This window comes from Mugil cephalus, chromosome 15 (assembly GCF_022458985.1).
Source record: "Mugil cephalus isolate CIBA_MC_2020 chromosome 15, CIBA_Mcephalus_1.1, whole genome shotgun sequence".
Taxonomy (NCBI): Eukaryota; Metazoa; Chordata; class Actinopteri; order Mugiliformes; family Mugilidae; genus Mugil; species Mugil cephalus.
Window position 1 is genome coordinate 6207825 of NC_061784.1, and position 24162 is coordinate 6231986.

The following is a 24162-nucleotide window of genomic DNA, read 5'->3' on the forward strand; positions in this document are numbered from 1 at the left end:
ATTAAGACAAGATCAGGCGTCCCACCACTAACCCACCTTGAAGACGGACCGATCAATTCTCAATGTTTAAACAACTCCTAACCAAAAGTCCCCTGAATGTAGCCTGTTAAATTTAGTTTAGAAAATGTCAACCTGACCAGGCTTCCTCCTCTTGTGGGAAAATTAATATTACCCTGTGACATGTTAGGCCCCTTGGGAGCAGTCCTTTATCTATGGGCTATAAAAAAAGACATGGTCTTTGCTTACCTAATGACATAATACACGCATACACCATCTTCTATAAGAACACATTCCCACCACTGTCCCCCACTGAATCAGCAGCTTCCTCAACTTGACTGGCACCGTTTCAGCTGGCAAGAGTGACGGATAGTTGCCCTTTGCCACCGAGCCAATGTACTTCTAAGAAGCACCATGGCCGCAGGGGTTACAGCAGAGCAAGTAAACAGTCCCACACAAAATCGACAGTGTAGTCACTGAGGGAGTTGACACAGCCCTACGTAAAACCGTGATATGTCCAGAATGTGGAGGGTTTAGAGGATGGATGGACACACTGTAGTGAGTTAATTAATCACAATATAGGGTGTACTTTGAATAGCTCAGACTGCTGACAGAGTGAGGATCCAGCCGACAGCAGTGGGAGCAGGTGGCAGAGAGGCACAGCTCAAACAGTGAATTACAGATACAGATTAACAACACAATAAGCTTGACACACGGGGACCTGGATACAGAGACAGACTTCAAAGGGTGGAAGAGTACAAGTGAGTAGCTGAGTACCATGACAACAGCTCAACCAGAGCAGTGCACTGCCTTGGTGTAAACAACTTCTTGAGGGGAATGCGGTGCAGGACAGAGTCTATTAGCTGGAAACAAGTGCCTGAGCCAAATGTCAGGCTTTCAGGCTACGGACGGCTAATGTGTAACTGCACATTTTAAAAGTGAAAACGCCAATCTCATAACACAAACTGCAGAAAACGTGAGATTATTCATGAGAACAACAAAGTATATTTTGCCTACTCTGAGAGGTTGTTGTGTGCTTTTCAGGATATTGTAAACTTCATGTTCTAAATGACTTGGATCTTACTTGAGTAAAAGGTATATGCTGTAAAAATGTTTTGACGCTGTTTGAACACCTGCACCAAATCATGGGAGCCACCTAGATAATATTTAATGATTAACACCCAGCGAAAGAAAAAAGCTCTGCTGGTTGGATGAGATCGGCTGGTAACACAACCTGGATGAGATTTGCGTACTCATAGCAAATGGATGCCCTTTTCTAAAACTCTACTGCAGTAGAATAATCTGTGACTGAATATGTTGTAAACTCCCCTTATGTTGATTCTGTGTCAAAACTTATACTCCGATGAGAAAACACATTTTTAACAACTTCCAGAAAGCTTCCTGAGAGGTTTCACCTTTATTAACATCCATGGAAGTGACTGGAGTCTGGGATTTTGCAGGATCCTTCATGGTCTTCTGCGCTGGATCCGACTTGGGGAGCTGCGGAGGATCTGGCAAAGCAGGCTCAGTGGCAGGGGGAGGTGCTTCCTCAGCTGCCACAGATGCAGCCTCATTGGCCATAGATCGTGTGGTGATCCTTCCCTTACGGCGGCCCTGGCTATTGGCAGTCTTCCTGCCACGTGGCGTGTTTTGCTCCTTTCCGTCCTCGTCCTCCCCACCGTCACACTTGTCTTTGTCCTTGCCAATGTCCCTGTGGTTTTGGACAGGGAATCACAGCTTTTAGCTTTTGGTACAGGGAATATCTATCCCCTTTTTGACTCAGCAATATCTGTTCTTTAACATCCTGAGTGAACACAAGGAAAGCATAACAGAGATTGTGTAAACTCTGGTCAGACATGTTAACAAGTGAGCGAGCAGCTTGTCTGTTGGTCGCGGTGAACAGACACTGCAGTACCCGTTCTTCCGAGCCTTCTCTAGAACACGGTCACTCCTCCGAGGGCCTTTGGAAGTGAAATCCTCAATGCACATTTTCTGATGGTCATTAATTATATCATGAGACAAACTAAAGATCCTAAAGCTGGATTTGCAACTCGATAAAACTAAATCTTAAAGCACAGTCATCGTCTTCTCAGTGTCCGTGTTATTAAAGGCATTGTGAAGTCCCTCATTCCCATTTAGTTTCAACAGACATCAAGTCTAGGAAGTAGTGAACTGTTGACAGAATAAGCTGAACTCAGTGACTCTTATGTATATAGTATGTTAACATACCCGCATATAATAATGGTTCCAATTTACTGAAAACACTGAAATATGATATACATAAATAAGACATGTTTCTCTTTGACAATATCATAGTGAATGGAACAAAGGCCGACACCAAACAGAAAAGCTTTACCTGCAGGGCCTAATGGACTGGAGCAACAGCAGGACAAACAACTATTCATAACTCACCTAGAATCCTCCTTTTCATCTTTCTCTTCCTCGTCCTTCTTTTCCTCGTCCTCTTTTTTCTCTGACTTTTCTGATTTGTCCTCTTCGTTCTTTTCGTCTGACTTTTCTTCTTGTGAGGGACGTGTTATTTGCTGTAGACAAAACACACGGGGACAAGATTTAGTTGTTTCTCCTTGGAACATTGAGAAAAAGGTCAGTGCATAGATTAGTAAAAGTGATTTGGGTCGTCTTATCAGCGCATTACTAGGACGGGCGGTATCACGGTATATCACAGTATTTTTTTTTCATGCATAATCACGTGTTCACAACATTTTCTACTGGTTGAGACAGGAATTAAAGCAGTAGATTGACTAAGGACGGACTATTTTACTGTGATGACTAAATATTGTAGGAGAGATAAAATAAATAAATAAAGAATTAAATGTTATCAAGATGAAATGAAGAAATAGCAACAATTAAAGTTTCATTTATTTTGTCATATTTATTCATATTTAAACATATTTAAACTGCATTTTTCTCATTCATAAAAAGCTAAATTTGGGGGACAGCTTTAGCCAGGGGACAGGTCATCCAAAACAGACTGTCCCCAGAAATCGGGGACGCCTGGTCACCCTAAAATTTATTTTTTGGACCTTTCAGTCTTCACCGCGCCTCACAGTGTGTGTTTAGTAGCGATACGTTGAAAATGGTTCGGTCTGAAACGGTGTTCATTAGCACCGTGTTTCAAACACAGTGTAATCAAATACACCGGTGTGCCGGTACATTAAAACTTCACATCATAACGAAAGAAAATACCGGTATTCGTCATGAACCAGTATACTGCCCAGCCCTGCGTACAATACATCTAAAAAAGAAATTTAAGCATCCACAAGGACAATAAGATCATTAAACTTCCACTAACTCGATGCTACTTTACCGTGAAACACAAAAAAAAAAACACACATAGCCATGTTAAATCTTCATAGGTGAATTTAAACAATTCTTGATCTGGTCTTTCTGTCCCCTATTAACCAACAGTTGTCCTGGTTTGATAAGAGGGGGGTTATTGTTCAATCTGTATTTTCTTCAAAAATACTGAAGCAGGAATTGTGTAAAGATATTCACACATTATTTTTGTCAATAAAACTTTTCAGTGAGGGAAAACGGGGTGACAGTGACACTCATGAACCACAGCAGATAAAAAAGTAACCAGCTTAAAGCAGAACAAAGCTGATCTGAGTATTTTTTAAAAATAGTCGACATTCAATTCACATCTATATCACAACCTGCATACGTGGATTGAAAACATAATTTGTATGTGAATTTTGAAAACAGGGCTGAACGGGGACAGAATTCTTTATCAACACTGCTGCCGCGGTACACCACAGAATGCTTCCTCCTGCCTGCTCCATGAAAGAGCTGTGCTGGAACAAGTCTGGCTATGCCAAGCCAAATATCCCATGCTGGTACCAGATGGGGCCAAGGAATGTGCTTCACTCAATGGTAAAGGCAAAAGATATGGAAGGATGGAAAAAGTGAAAAGACAGAGGTTCAAATTAGGAAAAAAAAAAATAATAAATGGATGTATCGGTGAATTTCGCAACAACACGAGGAGTGGCTGTGTCATCACCGAGTAAAGTCTGGTGGGGAAGAGCAATAAAAATCTACAAAAACAGGCAGTAATGCAACTGTGAAAGGACTTGATGGAGTCAACCGTAGCTGCTCCTAGATGGTAAGCGTTTTTAAGTCTGTCTCTGACTCTCAGAATTAGTGGCTGCTTCAGCCAGCTCTAACCAGAGACAGCCAATAATCAAAAGGGATTTTGAAGTGGAATGGAGCTAAATGACTAGCAAAAACAAATCTTCAGTGTCTGAAAACTGAAACTGCATATCATGCTATCCGCAAGTTTGCCTGTTATACTCTATCACCCGTTTGGTTTAAAGTTTCCCCTAAAATCAACTGTACACAAAACAAACAAAAAAAAAAGTTTCTGTGAAGTTGTTTCCTTTATCGTGCAGATCACAGTGTCACGTGACAATTCCTAGTTAGGACATTAACCCATATTTAGGAAATTAATTGAAACAGCCTGCAGTGACGACCACATAGAGCTTGGACTGGACCTCGTACCCTTGACTAATTTCCTGCCTCCAGCAGTCTGCAATCAACAATCCAGAAACCTTTTTAGTTCTAAATAGGGAATCAGGCTATTTCTCCACATACATGTCCTTCAGTGAGATGCTGTTCTGGTTGGGCCTGGGAGCATTAATGTTTGCTTTGGAGGTGGTCTGAGAGTCGTGGCATTCCTCCCTGTTCTCCCACACTGCGTCTAGAGACTCCACACAGATGTTCTCCAAAAGCGAACGAGGCCTGTGGTTCTGTGGCCTTTCTGTGTTTTCAGATGAAGCTTTTTCCCGACCCATCTTGAATATTATAAGAGTTTTTAATTTCTCCCCTCTTTTGCTGATTCACAAGTCTTGTTTGATTTAGGAAAAGACGGAGCCACAAGTCAATCTTCCCTTTCCTACCACATAGCTTCGGCCACCGGAGGAATCTCTCTCTTGCTTCGAGCAATTCCACTTACAAGAACAGGAATTTTGGAAATGAAAAATGTACTCTATTATTACAATGCATTCCCTATGTCCCTATTATTATCATTTTTCAGGGACGCAGCACATCTGTCAAAAAGTCCAGGTAAAGACATCCTGTAAATACGAAAAGGGAGAAGAGAGAAAAACTTTAAATATTTTTATTATAATAATGCAACATGCAGCGGATTTCACACTATCCCTGGGTGATCAAGGTGCAAAAACAAATGAACAAGACAAAAAAAGCTGAAAAAAGAAATAAATAAAAGCAGTAGCCATGGTTGCTATGGTTACTGGGAGCTCTGCACTGGAGAATGGCAAACCAATGAAATCTACTCGACTGCTTATCAAACTTTACTGCTAAGCAACTGAGAAAGAGGTTCTCCAACAACATTTGGCCATTAAGGACTCTAAAAGCAAAAACAGCAAAACACAAAGAGAAATGCCTATTTTCTCATCTTGTATGTGTGACTCTACACATACACCGATCAGTCATAACATTATGGATTTGTATATTGTTTGTGTACGTCTCCCTTGTGCCTCTAAAACTGTTGAGACTCATCAGCGAATGGACACGGGTCTTCTGAGGGTGTCCTGTGGTGTCTGGCTACAGAATGTTTTTAGTGGGGGCCTTTGGGTGCTATGGGTTCAGGGGAGGGGTGTCTATGGCCAGATACTTGATCATGTAATGATCTAGTGAATTTGGAGGCCACGTCAACACCTTGTGGTGTTCTTCATGTTTTTTTTAGTTGTTCCTAAAGTGTTTGTGTGTGTGTTCCTGTGTCAGGCTGCATCTTGCTGGGGATGGCTGCTGCCATCAAGGAGTGTCATTGTTGTGGGGTGGGGGTGCCTTGTCTGGTGTAGATGTGTGGTACATGTAACATCCACACGAATGCCAGATCCAAAGATGTCACAAGACGGTCAATGTTATTCACTTCTCCTCTCAGTGGTCACAATGTTTTGGCTGATAACTGTACTAACCATATATATAAAACCTTGAACCAGTTATTTAAACACTACAACACATTTTTCATGAGATTTCTGTCTGTCCTGCTTTCTAAGCTTTGCCTGACTGAGATGGATGGCTGTGGTAGAACTGGATTTAAACTGATCAGCTGTAACATTAAAACCACCTGTCTGATATTTTCTAGGGTAACCTCACGCTGCCAAAAAGCTCTGACCTATTGAGGAGCGCCAACGGGAATTCTGGGGGTGTCTGTGGTGTCTGGCACCGGGACGTTGGATCGTTGGGGCCAGCTAGGTTGTGGGCTGTGGTCTCCATGAATCAGGTGGATCTCATGGATGTTAAGTCGGATTTCTGGGGAGTTTGGAGGCTGGGTCACAACCATTGACGACAGCCTGAACCTGACAAATGATAATAGCTATAACTTCATGTTGTTTGAACCACTAAATATCACCAAAGTGACATAAAAAGCAAATGTTAATTTACTGCATGGAACCTGAACATATCAGAGCAGAATAACCAAGAAACCCCTCATAAATGACCAGGGAGCCAAGTTGTACATTATACTTTCACAGCCAATGAAAGGGTTGTGGACACAGTGGGGGGTGTATCCTGTGTAGGCTTCCACAGGAGTATAAACTGTGAGTACCAAACTGTTGGCCATTGTCTTTTCCTGTGTGTTCACAAGCCAACTAAAAAAATATTCATTCACATCAGTGGCAGAGTCATTTGGGTTCAGCTGGCACGAGGGACATATCGCAATGTCTGAAGCCCATATGCTCCAGTAAGCCTCTCAGCATGACTAGATCATATTTCTGCACCGTAAGATTAAAGGTATTTCCTATATTTCCTCATCTAATAACGGGGTGGGAAACCTCCCCCAGAGCATATACACATGCACATGACCACACACCCTTGAGTTGAGTGTTAAACGGAAAACCATGGCTGCACATGTCCTAGAAAAAACATCCTAAAATAGCCGAGTTGGACAGCCTGCACGCCTAAAGTAAATATGTTGGCTAAGAATCAAACTGTCCGAGCAACAGAGCAACAGAAAATGTGACAGACTAAAACAAGAATACGCAGGACTACAGATAAAGTGAGTACGGCGTCGATAAAAAAAATAAAAACTCCGGATTTAAAGTTAGTGACATACCTGCAAGCTCATTTGCCGCTCATAAAACCGTGTTCCCCTGCTGTCGGACACAGCTTACTGGTGTTGCAAATGTGAATTTAGCCTCCGGTACTTCCATAGTGGTGGTAACGGTAGCAGTAGAGGGGCAGGACAGCACCATAGCAGAGCTCCTTAGAAGGGCTGCCGGGCCACGGCGCTGCCGCACATATTCCAGGAAAGCGTGTCATCAGGCCGCTTAAGCCGCCCAAAGAATTGTCCATCTCACATGCACGCACTAATCTATGCAGGGTCACTCAAGGTAATCCCTGCCGAGCACTCCTCTTTGATTGGCACTCACAGCAGTACCGTGAGTTTTTTGGGCCTGTCAGATGGCTGGGCTGTACCAACTCAGCTGTTTCAGAGAGGGGTGGATTTCTCGCACTCTCTCAGAAGAACAGAAGAAAAAGGAAATGGAAAATGAAGAAAAAAAAAAAAGAAAGAAGAAAAAAAACACCACACACTCAGCGGATAAGCTGCCAGCGTTGACTCTGTCTCTGAGGGTTTTTTTCACACAGTTTCGCTCACTCGCCCTACATTCCACTGCTCTTGCTTTTGCTCACTCTGTCCTTTTCCTTCCCACTCTATCGAGTCACTCTGCTCACTCCAACTGCAGTTGTTACACCAGCAGCTTGTAAATACTCTACATCCTGATGTACGTTACTCCAAGGGACGAGAAAATACTCAACACATTCTTAACAAACCACAGATTTGAGGAAGAAAATGTCACGGAGGCATTTAGGCAGCGTTCCTTCAATCTCAAGACGGTGACACAATCCATCTTACGCCACTTTTTACGATAAAAGTTCCAACCCAGAGAAAACTTCAGCCCGACAAAATAACAGTCACAACGTTTTAAATTTAGCAGAGAGCAAAAACTGCAGAACTAAATCTTGTTAAAATCGACAAACCAGTATTCATATGTGTTCAAAAACCCGGTCTTAAAGAATGACATCAGCAACATCTGGCCTTGTGTAAGACCCGGGACCAAGTGGTATAAGTCCAAAAGACTGTCACATTTATGTAACTTCTTTTTAATACAGAAGTAACTGTTTGACAGAAAAAAGTTACACAGAAGACCCACCATGGGTACATGCAGGTAATAAAACGCAAAAGGTGAGGAATCATTCATTGTTCCCAACTACAGTGTCTCAGAAGCTGACAATACTGCAACACATTGCTACACTTATTTCATGTTCTGTGTCATGTTGCCAGCTATGTGAATTTCCCTGTGAATACTGAGCCAGTAACACAGATAAATAAGACGTTCAAGTTTCAATCATCAACACATGTGCCCTCCACCTCCTCTTATGTTAAAAAAAAAAAAAACAGTTTACAGGCAATTTATTGCAGCGCATTGTAGATGGATTGTGACATCAGTGAAATGGGAAAAAACACACACAGAGGGATGTAATGTCAGACAACACATTGTCAGAGGATGCATAATTTCAAAGGCATCTTGTAGAAAGACAACAATTCCATTAAGGAAAAAACTAAACAAATCTGTACGACAACACAACTCTGTAGCCATCAATTTGTAGTTTACAATCTCGGTTTGACACCAATTGGACAGTGACCTAGTGAATGCTGTCGCCTGTTCTAGTTAAAACTAAACATGCAAAAATATGCTATGATACATTCTGGCTGAGTCTTTTTGCCTGCAATTCTGTGTACACACTGTAAGCCTGAAGAAGCAAAAGCACTCTCCAGCGGAAACCAGATAAAAATTAAACAGTCCTCCATCTCTGACCCATTTTCAAATTCTTTGTATTTGGCAGAGTCATGGTAGAGAAAGAATGTGCAGAGAAGCACAAACAGCATTTGCCTCTGCATTTTTCTCCATCTTTTCCTGAGGATTCATGTTACTCTGTCTGGCCCAGACTCTGCAACCAGCCAATCATCCAATGAACTGAAGCTGGAACATACTGCTGGCAACTTTTGTCCCCATGTGGTATGCATTGTAACCCCTGAGCTGATAACAAGCAAGTTAATAACTATCAGTTGCCCAATTCAGAACAAACTATAGGTTAAGAACAAATGCGACTTCTCCAGGATCCCAGCATTTTTCTCCTTTTTTCCAGGGAGTCTCATTTGGAGTTTCAGAAACAAACTGCAAGAAAAAGCTGCCAGAAGTCACGTGACTTTTGAGCTCTAAAATGGGTCTGGTAAACTCGTAAGAAAGATTCACCCATGTGAAACTTAGTTTCAATGTTTCCTAACTTTTTTCCCCACAACATATGCGCACTAGTTTCCGGATCACGATTTACGAAGTTTCAAACCTGGAAGGCACCAGGAGATCATTGAACCATTTGAAACTATGCAGATGAGTTTGAGAAACACGGAAAGTGTGCGGCTGTTTTTTAAGCTACCAAAACAAAGCCTTAAAACGTAGTTTGAGGCTTGAAAAATATCTGTATTGGATTTTACGCTTTCAAACAACAGGCTTTAAAGTTTTGTTCAGTTTCAAATTATGACACGATGTTCAATATATGTCCGTCCCATCAAAACAAGTGAAGCAGGGAATCCCCACAACCCAAAAGGCTGAGACCTATAATTAAAAGACAATTATTCAATAACCCATTATTCAATAATGATTACAGTCTGAGTAGAAGCTTTGTTACCTTGTGATGTCCATTACACAACAGAAAACCAAACTGCTGGGCAGATTAAAAATGGAGACTGCTGCTGCCTGGTCCTCTACAGTGTTGTCATTTCAGTCACATTCAGTTTGTCAGGTTCAGCTCTGAACTGGAAAAACTGTTTCCACATTGACTTAGCGTTTAACTATTACTACAATTAAATGTTAGTTATAGTTACAGTGTTGAGTAGTATATTTGTCTAAAGAGTTAATATAGACACTGTAACTTTAACAGCTAGTGCTGACTTCATTTGTGAAAACCAACAGACGAGCAACTCATTCCACAAAAATCCAATCCTTGCAATCTCATAGGACAATAAAACATGAGTAAACCTGATTCTGCACCCTGTTTCCATCACTCTCACTCCTGTATAGTGCCTGCAAAGTAGAGGCCTGTAAGGTCATCTATGTGTCATGTATGGAACAAACGCAAATCGCTCACAAACTCAGCATGTGAAACAATCACACCTCACGGCCAACCGAAGCAGTAATTCAACGATAAACAGCATGTGCATACAAGTACTGCTGCTTCACTTTCAAAGCTGGTCAGATCGTAGATGTGGGCACTTAAAGCATTGCTCTCGCAACTTATTTTTTTTAGGGCTTTTTGTCTTGACTTTGCTAGTGGAGAAAGGCAGGATGTGATAGGGGTTTGAGAGAGGGAAGGGCGTGCAACAAAGGGCGCAGGCTGGAATCTAACTAGCGCCACTGAGGTGAGGACGACAGCCCCAGTTCATGAGATACATGCTCAGCCAGGTGAGCAATAATAACAAATCACACAAATACGCTGAATTTTCATGAAGTCTAGGGTTTACCTGGTTCCTTCCTCTCCGTCTTCCATAGTTTCGTCTCACCAGCGTCTTGTAGTTGTGGTTCTTTTTGGTCAGGTAATAGTAGAGTACACAGTCAGCAACACACTGAAACAAGAATATTCATTTACTTGTTTATTTTTACAAAATTATCATGATCTCATATAACAGTGTAACAAAGACTTTTTAGACCCACAGAGTTAATATTTTATCTTATTTTATCACTTAATTATAAACAAATACTTTGAACACAACAGATCAGAACAAATGCGTCTTGTGACAAATAGTTAATTCCAATCTGTCAAATTTATTTTATTTTACAATAAAAACGGACAATATAAATGCAATGTCTTATATCTTACACTCTAAGTATTGTGGGTTTTGCAACACCCAAACGATATTAATGACATGTAAGCCTTCTGTATATTGCAAAAATATGAGATGTGACAATACAAGCAGCAGTTTACCTTTCTCTCTAGATAGGAGGCAATCAGGCCGAAGTTCTTAGGGTGTTGAACGAACCTGCAAAGACAATCGAGTCATTATTCATGTGCCAAAACAAAAACTATATTGGCGCAAGAACAAAGCAGCATTAAGGTCCATTAACCAAACTGGCATGCTGTGCAGCCAAACGAAACAAAAACAACTCACTTCTCTTTAAAAATCTCCTTCTCGTGCTCGGTCCAGACATTCATGAACTGACGGGCTTTGTACACCTTCATCGGGTCGTCCATCAGGCCGTTCATGTTGATGAACTTCACTCGCCTCTGCTCCGAGTCGTACATCATGGGAGGGATGACTGACAGCTGTCTCATCTGTTTCTCGTTGTTCTGTGGAGCATGGCAAGTGTCCACGGTTAATCATATGCATAGTTCAATATGCCAAGTCACTGCTTAGAGAAATCTACTTGCAGTCACATACATAGATGATATACTGTGTATTCGAGATGATGTAAGAGAAATGAAAATGAGCGCTCCTAAAAAAAACACAAACAGGGACACTTGTCATTTAGTTACAGTGTGTAGTTTCATATCGACACTGTAAGAGGGTTTTTCCTCATGCCCAAGTTTGCCCACTTCAGCTGTGCCAAACCATGATGACATGTTTCCATGGTACTCTCAGCAGGGGATGGCAGTGCTGCTTTGGTTCTGCTGCACAGCAGAGCTCAGTGTCCAAACTGCGTTGGAGACTAAAAAGAAACTTCTGTAAAATCTGTCCGTGTTAAGCTCCGAGATATTTTTGTGGCTCCTAACTGACTCTGTTCATAAATATCAGTCTTGTTTCACTTGATTTCCTACTGCTTATCAGAGCTTTGTAAGGTTAATCCTGGTGCAAACCTATCATTTCCTGCAGTTTCTGCACTACGCTAAAAGCTTTTTCACCGGTCAACAACAGGACACTAAAATCCATCGGAGTAAGCAGAGTTATGTTAGTGGTTTAGCGGGACTACTTAAACTTCATGTATAGTGCAGTGGAAAAATAGAGCCGGCATGGCTTAACTGATCCTCTGTGTTTATGGCACACCTCGGTGTAGCCTAACACCTCAGGGAGGAGGTGTGCGGGGGGAAACACCTTCAAAATGAACTGCAGTTAGCACCCACCTCCTGCTCAGAAAGGCCATCGATGATTTCAGAAATCTCATGTTCGCTTCTTGCAATTGTTGCAGAGAGGCCTGTTCCTCTTTGTCCAACCCTGTGGAAAACAGAAACGTATCGAGTTACGCCTAGTATATTATTACAAATTGATGTTAAATGTCCCATTAAATGTGTATGCTTTATTTTAAGACAACATTGGTTAGGCTAAATTTAGTTCATGACTTATTCATATCCATTTCCTTTCCAACCAAAGGTTGAGTCAGATTGTTAGGAGTTTGGGAACTTCCGAATGTCCATTAACAAAAAAATCTTTGTACCCATTATTAATGAATAAAACAGTCTCTCCGGACAGTTATTACTTGCTTCTTCCTTCATGATCTAGCAGTCTGTATAAACATTGCTGACATGAAAAGTCATACTTCGATATTTCAGTAAAAGAATAAAATGTCAGGACTAGGAACAACCAGACACCCTGACCCTCTCTCCCACTCTTCCCACAGGAACCCATAAAGCCAGCGTGTCTTGCTCAAAGTAGGCCACCACAGACCGCCTAATGTCCTCCATTTAGAGGATAGCTGAACAGACATCTTGATCTTTTTTTTGTTGTAGTGACAGCAAAAATCTAACTCCTACTTCCACGTCGGACCAAATCCAATTTGGGTCCTTAACCGTTTTAAACTACATGCGATTGCTTAAACAACTTGCAATTAACTTAGTTATTCATGCAATTATTACTTCCAGGCTAGACTCTTGTAAATCAATATCAGGTTATCTTTATAGCTCACGCTGATACAGGATCCTGCAGCTGAAACACAGGTCGACAGATTGTGTATTTAATTAAAAATCCCTCTTGTTACATACAAAGCCCTCAATGACCAAGCTCTGTCTCATCTTAAAAACCACATAGTACCATATTATCCCGATACAACACTAAAATTTGTGCAGGTTTAGTTATGGTTCCTAGAGTTTCCAAAAGCTTTTAGGGATCAGGCTCCTCTGGAACCAAGTCCAGGTTCAGGTTCAAGAGGCAGCCACCCTCTATTTTTGAAACGTTCCAGTTTCATAAAGTTTAAAGTTAGCTCTGGCTAAGTTTTTGTCAAACCATCCCTTAGTTAAGCTGCTGGATGACCTACCATGACAGACTGAGAAACTATGCTCTCACCTTCCATGTATTTATTTGTCACTATTGGTGCTTTTGCAAACTTAAGTTCATGATTTTTGTTTGCAGCATCTGCTTCTGCTTCATTACTATCATTTCTTACTATGTTAACTTGTTATGTCAATTACCTATAATGATATGTTAATTATTACTATTATCCACTAAACACCAAGACAGTTGGCAATAAAGATTCTCTCAAACTATCAGACCTACCCCTAATGTGGATATACTCCACTTTTAAACCCCATCACTGGTAAAGATCAGTACCTCTGGAAACGCTCCTGCTGCTCTCTCTGCTTGCGGATCTCTGGGAATTGCCTTTCATAGTACTCCCGCGTTCTGCTCTCCTTGGCTTTGCGTCTGGGGTTGTTCTCCAACCGCTCCACCTTCTTCTCCCATGCTTCCATCAGCTGGTCATAGCGTTGGCAGATCTTCTGTTCCTGAGCACACAGCATAAAAAAATGCACATCTGTATCAGGAGGAGTTTTCCATCACTACAAGCCAAAAGAAATCTTTGCCAACGCAGCGCGGCAGAAGATTAGTTATGGACAGTTAAGGATATCATGAAGGTGCTGATATTTTCTCATACTACTTAATATGGGATTTTATTTGTCGGCTTTAGTGTAACTGCTTCCAAATCAGTTGTGTTTAGATTGTTGGAGATATAGTAAAAGTAATGTGCTGCTACATAACTGAATAACAAAACTGATTAAAAAAAAAAGAACCATTGTGCTACCTAGCAACAAAGACAAGGCAAGAGTTGACAGGGTACGTGCTGATCAGGAAGTGGCAGTGTTTGCTGAGGCTTTGTGTCTTTCACACTGCTTAACTTGGTCTCTTGACCTCCAATCAGTTTGTCCTGGTGTAAGAAATAACATACACTTCCATATTTATAATGGTGTATGAATAAATATATATACATATATATATATATGTAATGGTTAAATTGTTTTAATGACGATATGGAAATTCTGCTGGGAGGACAATACAGCCTCATTTCCACTCTCTGCAGCAATGGACAAACAATTGACCTTCCTGTTGGCATGACGCCATGTGCACTCTGGCATCGTCCAGAGTCCAAAAGGTCTGTCTGACTCGGACATGGAAAAGCCAGGGACAGACAAACAATTTACTGCAACATGGGGTGAAATATAACTGCTAACTGATAAATACAATGGTTTGGCTGGTGATCCCTCAGATCTATTCTTTGATGGAGCTATATTTATTATTCTTAAACATAAAAAAGGACTTACTGGTTCACACAATTAGTTTGAACAAACAAGGGAAACCAGGGTGTTTCCTGTACTGAAAATACATCAGTACATTATTTTTATTAGCCATGCTAGTTGCGTAGCTCCAAACATGGCAATGTTGGTCAGTGCACCACTTTGGTTCAACATGAGATATCTATTGGATAGATTGTGTCTTTCTGAAAGTTTTGGACCGACTGTTTGGTTTATGTCACCAGAAAGTGATGTTGTTGCTGTGTTTCTGAGATACTGGCTTTGCCAGAATGGGACACACGTAGATGCAGTGTTGCTAACACCTACCCTTTGTTTCCGTGCATGGTTCCTCCTCTTAAAAAACAAAATCAGTTTCTTCCTCATGACTTGGTTTCTGAAAGAGAGTAACAGCAGCTTAGTGAATTTAAAGTTACTGTTTACTATTACTTGGAAGCATCCAAAATGTGTTTAATGTATTCAAAAGCAAAATGCTTTTAGGAGCATATTACTTTTAGCAGACACAGGGTCAGTGAACAGTAAATGCAAAGAAGTGCATTTAGTTTGTACAAAAGTTCCTTTGAAAATAAGAAAAACCTTTGAGTTTGATTTTCTTCCCAACACCGCGCCAAAAACCTGATTGTTTATTTGCACTGTGACAGATACAAAATACTGGGAACTCTTTGTGTTTACACATGATTTTGGCTGTGGGGAGAGAATAGTGAGAGCGCTGACCCTGAGAATGTGACCTGTACAGCACATTCACACAGAAGTGGTCTCTGCACTGATAAAAACTTGAACCAGATGGGTTGCCCTCATGGTACACGCTGATAAGGGTTTTGTCCTAGACGACATGACCTTCAACCTCCCCCAAACACAGCCTACTTTAAACACATTTACTGCCGTCATACGCACGTTCTTTCACTTCCTTTCTCAATCACTTTCCTTGGTGTCAGTAGGCTAACTCAATCTGGTGACTCAGCAATCAGATTAGACAGAATTATCAGCTGGGTTTATCTTCCTGAGGGCAGAATTACCTCCAATGCTGTGCGCAGCTGACACACTTCTTATCGTGACAGTGTCCACAGCAAGGTTCTACACTTTGCAAGGCCAGTGGAGGTTCCTAATAGGAATCTATGGAGCTGATATAGATACTCACGTCTTTATGTTGTCATGGTACACCTTTGTGTCTGATGGCTGGTTGTACAGAGGCTGAAAGGAACAGGTAAAGCAGGTGGTGGATTAATCATAAGCTAAGCATTATTTTGTTCTCAAAGCTTATGTCAAAACAAAAATATTATTCATTATTAAAATCGCATACCAGCTCAACCTTTGGACCAAGACCTTCCAGTATCTTATGCGCCTCTTCAGCTTTTTTCTGGAAAGGAAAAGTTGATTTAATAAATAATATTATATCCGCACTGATACCGATTTAAGATGCAATGGTTTCTATTTAGAAGAATTAGTGGAATTGATCACGATCCCAAAGAGATATGAATGGAAAAAAATAAGATATTTTATAACACATGAAACACAATAGACAAATCAAGAAATCCTATGTAATATGTAAGAGCAAAATGGACTAAATATATGACGGAAATCTGCTTGGATAGAATAATAATGAGTATGCAACTTGTGTTCAATGCCAGAGATGGTGATAAGGTTAAATAATACTTGGTTTTTGGATTAATCTTGCTGCTTCTTTAAATTCTGCTTCAATAAAAAAAAGAAAAAATAAACAAGTGGTTAATGTGAATGTACTGAACACAATATGAATTGGAATGTGTGATGTTTTTGAACAATCATAAACTCAAAATAAGCTTTGATAATAACCTAAGGGCTAACAAAGCAAACTGAACACATCTACCACAGACACGCTGTAATAAATGCTTGTTGATTAACTTGAATTTCGACGCATTCCACTTGTCATGTGAGCTCCTGCCACTGATGTTTTCAAAACAAAGCAGCTGCATCTGCCCAAAAGAAGCAATACGTGACGCAAGAAAAACAAATAAAATAAATAAATATCAAATGCTCCCACTGCAGCACAATTAATGCAGTTGGCGTTCATTCGGGATCAGCGCAGACTGTCAGCTCATTTAGGATCATCGGGGACATGCTGACAATCTCTTTATTTTCACATTTCACAAGAGTTCCCATCTACGAACTGAGACAAACAACCACAGCTGCCAGACCAAATGCAATGCACAAAGCTTGAGCAGCTTTACAGCCTGAAGGGTTAATGGTTGACTGAGGAAGGCGTGTCCCCCGCGCTCTCCTCCAACAACACTGTCTGACGGACATGAACTGCAGTGACCTCCACAAACACACCCTCACTGACGCGTTGTTGTGCAGCTAAAATACAGATAATGAGACATACGGTGCCTCTGCAGTTAAACACTTCATTACCTGACTAAAACGGCTAAAAACTGAGCAACTAAGAACCAAGTAACTAACATAAAGATACTGCTTAAAAATGTGGTTAGTTTTTTCACACTGTTGCCTTCAAAACAACAATAAAGCAAAAAACACAAGCTATTCCAACAGAATATGCTGTATCATAGTGTTTCTGAAAGTTAAAACACTCCCATGCCAAATGGTGTAGAGACATAGCAGCAGCTATTTAAAACAGCTGAGACATGGCTGAAGCTATCAATGAACAGCAAAATATTTGAAAGTGGAAATGGGCATGTGGACTGATGAGTTAATACTGGCTTCATTAGCATGACTTAATTTGAAAGAGGACACTGTTACTGGGTGGCTGTGTCATTATGTTTACACTGTGCTATGAGGATGCTAACAGGGAAACATACTGTTTGTTTAGACAAGCAAACCAGGATGTTCTTCGAATATGTAGATGAGCAAAGTGGAAAAAAAAAAATAGTTGCAGTTGTTGAAAACAAAAACTCTATAACCACTGAGAAACAGAGGGAACTTAAGCTCTTAATCAGTCTGTATCAGCGTTCGGAGCAAGCAACTAACCCTGTTTTCGTCATAGATGATCTGGACTATGCTGCGGTGCTTGTGCTCCACTGGGGGCGGCGTCACTGGCTTTTCTGGCTCCACGGGCTTCGCTGCTTCCTCTTCAAGTTGTTGCTAAGAGACAACATCAAAACATGAAATTCTGACCAAAAGCACACAAGTAAAGACACACAAGGGAAATACTACTGAAAAAAATACTGAAAAGATGGTGGAAAACATGAGTTTATCTACACTGTGCTCATCTGATCCTAGCTCCTGATATCTCAGGCCCATGCAGGTACAATATTATCATGTGATCCTCTACAAGCTTGGTCAAGTATTGCCTTTTTTTTTTTTTTAACAGAACTGAAGGTTTCTACCACTGGGTCCATGTTGATAACAACCGACAGTCTAATCTGGCAAATGTTCGGTAGGTCAGTGTGTACAAATTCAAGGTTATGTAAATGACCAGGTTGAGGGATGAGATTAGTTCCTGAAATACCTCAAATAAATGATTACACCCCGAAAATGTTGGGGAAACGCAGACTGAAAAACTGAGAGGCCTTATCTCCCAGTAAAGATCAGTTTACATTCCTATCTAATGAGACTGAATTCCAAAATAGATAGCAGTAAAGACAGCCACAAACATAATAACAAGCCCATCGAGATGGAAAGGGGAGATGATAAAACAAGTATGGGGTCATGGAGATTCAGTATTTGGAAGTATATTGGGAAAACAAGCAAATGACGAGCACCAGTTTGATAAGCTATCGTCAAAAAAAGCATTTTATGGCCCGGATCAGTTTCACCAGGGCTATAAGGGCTTTTAAGCTAAACCAACAAAGAGTATAACCTCTTGTTTAGCTCCAGAGATACTGAACAGTTTTTATACAAGAAATAAAAAGTCAAAAGCCTGGGAGGATATTTAAAACCTGACTTTATAGCATTTTGCTAATGCTGTGCTTGAGTTAACAACCTCCTTCCCCTCCTAGAATTACAGTTACTTCAATCTCCTGATGGAAAATGTTTACACGCTGTGACCCATCAAGCCGATGTTGGGCTGTCGGTGAGCATCTGTGGCCCGCCTTTTTTTTTTTGTGTGTGTCCAAGTTGTTGTCACTGTCACTGACACTAGCAGAATCCCTGCCGTTTGCTTTTCAGTTGATTGAATTCATTGGCTTGGCCCTTAAACAATATACGCCATGAAACAGGTCGGAGGAATAGATCTCTGATTGGCTGCTGAGCTCAGAGAACCAGCGCACAAGAAGAAAAACAGAAGAAACAAAGCTAAAGAAAATGACACAAACATAAGGCTTTGTTTGTCTTAAATCTTGATCTAATCTGACCATTCAAATACACTGGTATTTTCACAACGCTACTATCTATCAAATGTAGATCGACAGTCTATAGCCGCTCCGCTAACAGTAGCTGATCTGGTTTTCCAAAACGTTTCGGCCCGACACAGGCAATGTGTGCTGACATAAAATAGTGATTACAATTGATACGTTTGCCATGTTTTCCTACACAACATCCACTTTGCTCCTTCAAAGACAAAATGCCGAGCTGGGAAACCAACCTGTTTTTTCTTCAGCTTGAAAATCTGCTGCTCCACTTTTGCAATCTCTCTGTCCACGCGGTCCATGCTCTGGATCAGCTCCTCTTTGGATAGTTTAGAAGGAGATGTGTCCTGGTCCTCACCCATGTGTAGTGTTGGTCCTCCTGAGGATGGGGACTCCACTTTGACAGAGAACTGAGGCTCCTGGTCCAAAAGAAGCAGTAAGAGTAGAATGTGAACGAAACAAATCATTAAGTTGCAGTGCTGAGTAGAAACTGCATCTAGGGAGACGGTGTCTCAAAAGATGAACCTGTATCTGTTTTGATTATTCTCTCATTTATGTTAGTGAGGAAGATCCAATGGACTACAAATGACATACAAGTTGACTGGTCTTTCTCAATCCAACAATAAACCACACCTCCATCACTGCACTAGTTTAGACTAGGTCTACCTAATGACAACTAAGAAGAAGAAGAAGAAGAGGCCCACCTTCTTGACCTCCACACTGGCCCTAAGGCTGTCCTGTACAGAATGGGGCAAAGGCAGGACAATACCCCCGGCAGTGGAAGGGGTGCGGGTGATATGGGACTCAGCAACGGTCTCCATGCGAGGGCGTTTAGACTCCAAGGCCTCATGCTCAGCCTGGGATGTGACAGAGTGAAACTGCTGTTCGTAACCATGGCGTCTCTCTGGAGGCCTGAGGAACAAAGGTAAACAAGAAATGTCAGTAATGTCAGTCAAGTATACGTTAATGGCATACCTGCAAGAGTGCAGGATGGGAAAACTAGTGTACAGTGAGGATAAAATAAAGAATTTAAAAACCACCAATCTGGATGTCACATATTTATACAGTAAGCCACACATTAGAATACAAGGCTCTTTACCTTTCAGCTCCAGGGTGGAATTCAGACAGTAAAGACGGTCTCCTGCGACCTTGTGGATCCTGCATGTGTGTCCGATAGTCTGGGATGGTGAAATCCTGGAGGCAACAGGAACACACCAAAAACAGCTTTATGAAGCAATATGATCAGGGTCATGTAATCTATAAACAGGTCTGCTCAAAAGAAGAAACAAACAAACAAATACCTGCAAAGCTACAACTTAAAGTTATTCACAAAAGCAGTAATTAAATCGTAACAGTGAACACAGAGTCCTTTCTGCCGGGGAAACACATTCATCTGATGCAACAAATGAGCCTCGTTTTTAATAAATACAGCCGTCTACGCTGGCTGCTTCGTTTACGCTTCCCACAAAACTGTGACCTGAAGCACAATTACTGGCATCAAGGTTTTTTCTCAACCAGCTTGTGCAAATAACTACGTGGACTGTGTTTTTAACCGAGTACTATCAAAAATAATGGGGCAACCCGGTGGACATGGCGTTTAAGGCCCTGGCCATTTAATTGCAACGTCTCAGTCTGGTGTGGGATCTTTGCTGCATGTCTTGCGCCTGCATGCACATACACACACACACAAACAAACACACTCCAACCTCACCCACCTCATTTCCTGTAAGCGCTGTGCTGTAATCTAATAAAGTTCCTAAATTAACTCAATGGACATTTTAACCACTCAACAACTGCAACTATGAGTACAAGACATATTCCCAATGACAACAGTGGGAAGTTCCATTTCTAAACATTTAAAGCTCATCAACTTTGCTTATCTCTCTTTGTTGAAGGTTCCAACATTAAAACCGCAAGGAGCGGTCTGCCGAGCTTAGAAAAGGAACAAAATAAATAAAAGGCTACCGGGAAGGTCAAGGTTGCCAGCAGTGTACTGCACGCCCAGCAGACTGTGTAGGCCAAGTTGACCTCATGCCATGTATAAGCATTTTGTGTTTTATAAGGCGTATAAAAACCTTCAGTCGCAGTGGGGCAACTCGATAGGAAACTGACGTAATGGACGGAAAGCCAGCAACATCTCTTTAGGAAAACAGACCTTCTATAATTATGTGTAGAGCGACATTTAACACTTGATGCTATCACTAGATAATGTTACCTAGCGCACTTAGCTTGCTAGCCAAACAGACGCAGGAGAGACTGCAACGGTTCACAGCTCCTGTCGGTGACCAGTCTAAGTCAAGCCTTGTGTTGATGAAATACAGTTGGTAAACTCCTTATCCTCTGCAAGTTACCACAGAATCTATTGAGTCCACCTTAGAGCTGCCATCAGTTGGTCATTCGTCCACAAAGGGCCCCTGTCAAAAATGACACTTTTCTGTAGTGGAGTACTGCGAAGGCCTACGCAAGAACCTTACGTACAGACCTGCCGCCAGTGTGAGACATTAATGCTTGTGCACTCGTCAGTCTGGTTCGCTCTGTGAAAACACCAAACACTTGATGGTGCCTCGTCTTTTTTGCAAATCGGGTAAATTTTTGTTTCTACATCCTGCTTCACTTTCTACTTCCTGCTTAATTTTCAACGATGGCAGCCCATCATTGAAAAATGAACTTGACTCACACAAATGTATCTCGAAACCTCCTCAGTTAACTTTACCGATTCTTTACTGATTCGAAACAATCAATTTGAAAATCGCGGAGATGGAGAAGCAGCCAGAAATACTGAAGCGGAAACATGCTACTACCAAGTGGACCAACCACAGCTCTGCCACAGCGAGAAGTTACATTTCTGGGGAGGTGCACGTCAGCTACGCAGCGAGGTCCATGTATGGTCTGCGTTAACAAAGGAGCCCGTGCATCACTTTAGCACAGAAGCATAAATTGCATGTCAACAAAAAAATGCATACATTTTTTTTTTACCACCCTGTTTATTGCTCAACCATCTCTCTTTATGGTTGTATTTCAGGGTACGTATAAAACATGCAGCATACCACCAGGTAAAACAAGCTTCTGTTTATAGAACTAAAACCTTTCATGTTATAGTGCACTGTGAAGCACAGTTTGGCCTGACCTGGACCAAAACTCTGCCAGACATGTTATTGGTCAGTGCACAATGGAACTGGTAAGACCAGCAGCAATGTCCCCAATATAGGAACTAAAAAACATCTTTAAGTCAAGGAAATTGATTAAAAACGTTTTAATACTCCAATGCTTTTTATAACCCAGTGGGGTAAAGAATACATCAATGTTATCAGCACAGTGTGACCGCCAAACAGACCTGAACACGCAAGTGCAGTTACAGGAAACATTTCCAAATACCAGTCTGGTCCCAGATTTAAGCAAACAGTCCAAATGCTCAGAAATGTTCTGCTACAGTTTTCTGTGAAAATAAGCTTCTAAGAAATATGTCGTTGAAAACGACAAACAAAAATGATCCAACATTCACTATAGTCAAGTATAGTGAATGTAGGAGAGTATACCTGAATTAAATATTATACAAACCTCTTAAGAGCAATTGCAAGTATTCTAAAATACTACTAATAATGCCACTACAGCAAGCAAATCACTACAGAGAGAAATCGCGTTGTCAGGTTGCAGCCATGGTGAGCAGAGCAGTGAGCTAGGTAAAACCACAACTTCTGACTCATTTTCTATATGAAACTACAAACTGATTATGAAGAGAGCGGCATATACTTGTTACCGGTTCAGAGTTAACTGTCACCACGGGTTTCCTGTGAAGCCTTTTCAATGATATTCCAAATATTTTCTCCTTACTGCCCTGACACATATTCATACATATATTACAAATAAATATTGATAATCCTCTTCCCTTACAATTTGAAGATGATTTGATTTCACTGCAAGTCTTCATCCAATCAATCAACAGTAATGCTCTGTGCAGACATGAATTTCAAGTCTGAACTCAACCCACAAATCCAATAACTAAGTCTGAGCCTAACTTTGCTGTTCTTCTGTTGTCTGTCTCAGTAAAGCCCCAAGTTGCAATTAATTACAGAAACGAAGTAAAGTTATTATTTCAAATCCTAACTTGCCTCTACATGACAAACATGGAAGATGGAGAATGACTTCACAGGACGTGTATGAAGATGAAGAGGGACACTGAATCTGTGTGATCAGTTGTAAACACACTGCAGAGATAACTATTTATTCAACTGAAACTGGGTTTCTTTTATAGAACTATTAAATATTCAACCACACCAAAGCTGAAAAATCAAAAATGTCTAAACAACTTTTATTCTCAAGTAAAATTCAATAGCAAAATTTTCCAATATCTTATAAAAGCGAACAAGATCGAGAAAGCTGGGTCAATCATGACATAGACACACGGTCAGTAAGACTTAGACTTAGACTAAGTTCACACACAACAACACAGAGGGATTGGTTTACCTGTTGGTGACGTGTTCCGGTGAAGGTGTACTGGACAGAATGTGGTGGGTAACGGCTCTGCTCGCTGCTGAAGCTCCCCTGGCTGGGGGGGTAGCCCGAGCTACTGGACATCCTGGCTCAGTGCTAGCGGGCTTTTGTTGCTTCACGGATCAGAGAGTTTAGCTACACCATGTTTGGACACACGAACCACCTGTACCAAGACAGAACAGTAACGAATTGATCAGCTGTAATTTCAGACAGAAACTGTAAGCAACTGCAAATTAGTACGTACGACATAAACACCAGACACGTCAAACAGAAACTTTGATTGCGTATTTGTTAATTTTATCTGAAAAGAAAGTGCAGTTTATCTATCAGCTTTCTCTGCACTTATGAGTGCAGGCAATAAGGTTAGAATTAAATCTCCCCCCCAAAAAAACACTATAAACTCTGGCATCATTTGCTTCAGTGTTAATTCACGCCCATGATTTTAAACCAAATATGCAGGGAGGATCTTGCAACAGCTATGGCGAAAAAAACACTGCTATGCAATGTGGCTGCAACCCTAGAAAACAAAGTGTTTCTGTGGGTGAAACTAACACACGCCTGTTCTTCGATTACAGATAGTTCAGATAACTTTATCTGATTGTATTTCATTTCTTATTAGGCTAGATTTTTTTATTGTCAACAATGTTTGTGGTGGAACGATCTCGTCACAAGAACAATATCTTGTAAATAAATAAATGGATCAAACCTAACACACAGACAGCCCACAACTCACCCATTTTGGAGGTCGTAGGGAGCTGAAGACTGCCAGTCATTCAAGTTTGAAACCTATTACTAGTTTAACCACAGTTAGATTAGATTTATATTTTCAAAAATTAGATAC

General features: G+C 41.0%; 1 protein-coding gene across 4 annotated transcripts in view; it reads right to left on the reverse strand.

Moving 5' to 3' along the window:
• Positions 1-24162, reverse strand: part of ncor1 (nuclear receptor corepressor 1) — a 45374-nt gene that overhangs the window by 19169 nt on the left and 2043 nt on the right. For all 4 annotated transcript variants that reach the window (XM_047606598.1, XM_047606597.1, XM_047606596.1 and 1 more), the window contains exons 2-16: positions 23295-23484; positions 19930-20024; positions 19535-19742; positions 19067-19249; positions 17512-17625; positions 15851-15907; positions 15689-15741; positions 14860-14926; positions 13577-13749; positions 12157-12247; positions 11207-11385; positions 11023-11077; positions 10562-10663; positions 2410-2540; positions 1413-1708 (exon numbers count right to left, since the gene is read on the reverse strand). In XM_047606598.1, coding sequence (XP_047462554.1) covers positions 1413-1708; positions 2410-2540; positions 10562-10663; positions 11023-11077; positions 11207-11385; positions 12157-12247; positions 13577-13749; positions 14860-14926; positions 15689-15741; positions 15851-15907; positions 17512-17625; positions 19067-19249; positions 19535-19742; positions 19930-20024; positions 23295-23405 — 1915 coding nt within the window. In that variant the 5' untranslated portion in view covers positions 23406-23484. The remainder of the gene's footprint in view (positions 1-1412; positions 1709-2409; positions 2541-10561; positions 10664-11022; positions 11078-11206; positions 11386-12156; positions 12248-13576; positions 13750-14859; positions 14927-15688; positions 15742-15850; positions 15908-17511; positions 17626-19066; positions 19250-19534; positions 19743-19929; positions 20025-23294; positions 23485-24162) is intronic.